Source organism: Mus caroli, chromosome 12, assembly GCF_900094665.2.
Source record: "Mus caroli chromosome 12, CAROLI_EIJ_v1.1, whole genome shotgun sequence".
Taxonomy (NCBI): Eukaryota; Metazoa; Chordata; class Mammalia; order Rodentia; family Muridae; genus Mus; species Mus caroli.
The window spans coordinates 47,244,827-47,248,571 of NC_034581.1; the positions used below are offsets into that span (position 1 = coordinate 47,244,827).

The following is a 3,745-nucleotide window of genomic DNA, read 5'->3' on the forward strand; positions in this document are numbered from 1 at the left end:
ATGGTGGTTCACAACCATCCGTAACGAGATCTGACTCCCTCTTCTGGAGTGTCTGAAAACAGCTACAGTGTACTTACATATAATAAATAAATAAATCTTTAAAAATAAATAAATAAGTAAATAAATAACAAAGTTTAAAAAAAAAGAAAAAACAATATAGATTTAGCAAGTAATATAGCCTATTTCCACCTCAAAGGCATTAATTATACCAAGCTTTAAGCCAATATCACAAATATTTTTAATTACCTTTAAATAGCATTAAAGTACATATAAAAGGTTTTAATGACTTATTGGAATTCACAACTCAGATGAACTCAGAAAAATGTTTATTCCTTTACTGAACCAGAATCACACAAGAGGGAAATCATGGCCCAAGTGGCCTAGCTAGCAGAGTAATGTCTTTTATATTTTTATGCAAACTTTCTAGTATCATCTCTGATACAACTGTTTAAAACTCTCCAAATTTGAGTAGTGAGATGGCTCAGCTGGTAAAAGTACTTACCACAAAGCCTGAGAACCTGAGTTTAATCCTGGGACCCACATGCTAATGAGAGATCAACTCCCAAAAAGTTGTCCTCTGACTTCCACATGCACACCATACCATACACGAAAGTGTACATGTACACACACACACACACACACACACACACACACACACGCACACACACACAACTTCAAAGCTTCTGTACTTCAAAAAGTATTGAAAATATCATCCAAAATAAAATTTATTAACCGAAGTTATTTTAACAAAAGCAATGACACATGAAAACCAAAGAAACAGGTAGTTCTGACCTTATTCTCCAAGTCATACACAAAAACAGCTTTAAAGAAGATAAACATTTATAATCTTTTTAATTTATGAGATGGTTCATAAATGACTCAACCAAGCTATGGTTAGTATTAGTATTTCTAATCCACACTCATTGAACAAATATGTATTTACATAATCACGATTATCATTACTAGGGTTCCATTAACCACAGACAACGGCAGAAATGTCTAAAGGGATATTTTAAGTTCCCTAGCAAAGTTTTCACACAAACTGAAGTCAGCAAATAGCTGGAAACAGATGTCAGCACAGTGGGCCCAGAGGAAGGTGATGCAGGAATGCACTTACGTTTCAAAACAGCGATCCACATTGTCAGACATCAAAAGCAGCATGCAGAGCTGTTCCAGGGCTATTAGCTGCATGTCCCTCTCATCCCCCTGTCCCATCTGCAGCCATTCCAGCAACGTATCAGGATCCACATCTGCCATGGTCTTTAAAATGCCCCTTTGCCTAAATTGAAAAAGGGAAATGGGTTTTTCAAACATTTGTTCAGAACTGATCAGCCTGTGTAGACTTTTTTCTTGTACATCTGCTTGAACCTTGAACCAAGTTTCTGTAAGGTTCTCAGGTCCTCAAGACACACACACACACACACACACACACACACATATGTATATGTATATGTATATGTATATGTATATGTATATGTATATGTATATGTATATACATACAGAGCTATTCTCCGATTTCCATATTGCACTGTGATATGCACACATACGTGCACACACACAAAATAAGCAAATATACATGCTTTTAAAAAAAACTTTCCAGCCGGGCGTGGTGGCGCATGCCTTTAATCCCAGCACTAGGGAGGCAGAGGCAGGCAGATTTCTGAGTTCAAGGCCAGCCTGGTCTACAAAGTGAGTGCCAGGACAGCCAGGGCTATGCAGAGAAACTGTTTCGAAAAACCAAAAACAAAAAAACTTTCCAAACTGCAAAGTATTACTTCAAAAAGTACATGCTACATATGCAGCAGTCTACTTCCTGGGTTTAATGCAGAAACACTAAACGCAAAACAGCAAAACAGTTTAACACTGGGATGAATATATGCCGATTAGGTTGCTAGTTAACTAGAAACCAGAGCTGTCTTGGTCAAACACTATGAAACAAGTTTTGGATCCCAGTACTGTCTGTTATCACCAACGTCTGTGCCAAAAGGCAAAAAACATGTACAAAAAAGTTCTTTTACCAGTCAACTTCTCCCTGCAACCTGCCCCCAAACTCTACCAAAAATCGGGGCTTCAGATACGGGTCAGATCCAGTGGTTTTAAAGACCACTTTCCAATCCAATTCTTCTTCGGATTGAATTTCCCTTCTCACAAGTTTTGAATTCTCAAACTTACTCCTAAAATATGCCCAAATACAAACAGTAATTAGATATGAAATCTACCTATGCGGAGGTAGTGATAAGAACTTTTGGCAATCTAGGCAAAGGTTCTTTTTTTTTTTTTTTTGGTTTTTCGAGACAGGGTTTCTCTGTGTAGCCCTGGCTGTCCTGGCACTCACTTTGTAGACCAGGCTGGCCTCGAACTCAGAAATCCGCCTGCCTCTGCCTCCCGAGTGCTGGGATTAAAGGCGTGCGCCACCACGCCCGGCTGCAAAGGTTCTTAAAAGTTTTTTTTTTTGTTTTGTTTTGATGCTAAAGTAAATACAACTAACAGGTTACCCGCCCCCCCCCGACAGACAGACAGACAGACAGACATTCTTTCTCCCATAGGATGGCACAGTTAGTTTTTATGTAAAAATTTTTCGAGAAGTAGTCTAGGCAGGCAAGTCATTTACAAAAGCTCCTAGGTGCCCGACCAAAGGACAGCGCTGGGTCCCACGCAATCCACCTGCCGGTGTGGGAACCTAGAGGCGGATCGCGGTGGGCACCCCTCGGCCGCGCCCGGCGGGGCTGCCCCATCGTCCTCGGCCTGATCAAGGCCGGAGCCGCGACGCTGACAGCCGACCTGGCTAAGTTAGCTACCTGCCTCCGGGCGGAGGGCGAAGTTCTAGAAAAGCAGCAAACCTGCGAGCTCAAGAGGAAGCCGCCGAGCGGCCGGGGTGCGGGTCTCCCGGAACTCGGAGGCCCAGCGGGACGTCCCCGGTCCCCGCCGGGCGGCTGAGCCTTACCAAGGACAAGGAGAGCGTAGCCGGAGCTCCGGAGCCAACAAGCCAAGCCCCGTAAGGCCCGGAGAGGGGGAACAAAGGGCCCGAGACGCAGAGGCGACGGCGGAAGACCGACCTCACCGCGCCGGGGTCCAGCTCCGCGCCCGCCGCTTGACTCGGCGGCCCGGATCCTCGCGCAGGCCCAGCCTGCCGACAGCGCCTAGCGCCCCCGCCTACCCTGACCGCAGGCTCTTACCCTGCCTCGCCGTACCAAACAGCTCCGGTCCAGCTCCAAGCAGGCCGCGGGCAGAGCCTGGCCCGGCCGCGGCCCTCGAGTTCCTAGGAAACCGCAGGCCGCGCAGGTCGAGCCAGGCAGGCGGCACAGGAAAAGCCGTGTCTCGTCCCTCCCCTTCCTCCGCGGGGACCCGGTGACAAGGAAGCGAGAGGCTCCCCCGAGCGGCGGCAGCCAGCGCGGGTCCCGACCCCAGCACGCGGCTCCTCAGGCCCTGCGGTTCAGAGCCAGGTCCGCGCGGGGCCGTCGGCGGCAGCGGGGAGACGCCGCGTCCATCGCCAGCCGGGCGGGGGCAGGAGAAGGGTCGGCAGAGCGCCGGGCGGGGAGGCTGGTGAAGGCCGCGCCGGCGGAGGCGGAGCGAACGCCTCCCGGCCGCCCTGCCCGCGGCCACCTGGGGCGCTGCGGAGGCCCGGCCCCAAGGCACGGGGCGACGACGGGGGGCGCCGGGCTCCCTCGGCGGTCGGCTACGGCTCTCCTCAGCCCGGCCTCCCGGCGCCCGAGTCGCCGCGCTGTCAATCCGCGCGCGCCGCCAG

The 3,745-nt window shown here is 49.3% G+C and overlaps 1 protein-coding gene across 1 annotated transcript in view; it reads right to left on the minus strand.

Annotated features, from left to right (window-relative positions):
- The window catches only part of Hectd1 (HECT domain E3 ubiquitin protein ligase 1), an 88,734-nt gene extending 85,407 nt beyond the window's left edge, over positions 1-3,327 (minus strand). Inside the window, exons 1-2 of the mRNA XM_029484816.1 lie at positions 3,177-3,327; positions 1,118-1,279 (exon numbers count right to left, since the gene is read on the minus strand). Of these exons, the coding sequence (XP_029340676.1) occupies positions 1,118-1,257 (140 nt within the window). The 5' untranslated portion in view covers positions 1,258-1,279; positions 3,177-3,327. The remainder of the gene's footprint in view (positions 1-1,117; positions 1,280-3,176) is intronic.
- Positions 3,328-3,745: the final 418 nt, after the last annotated feature.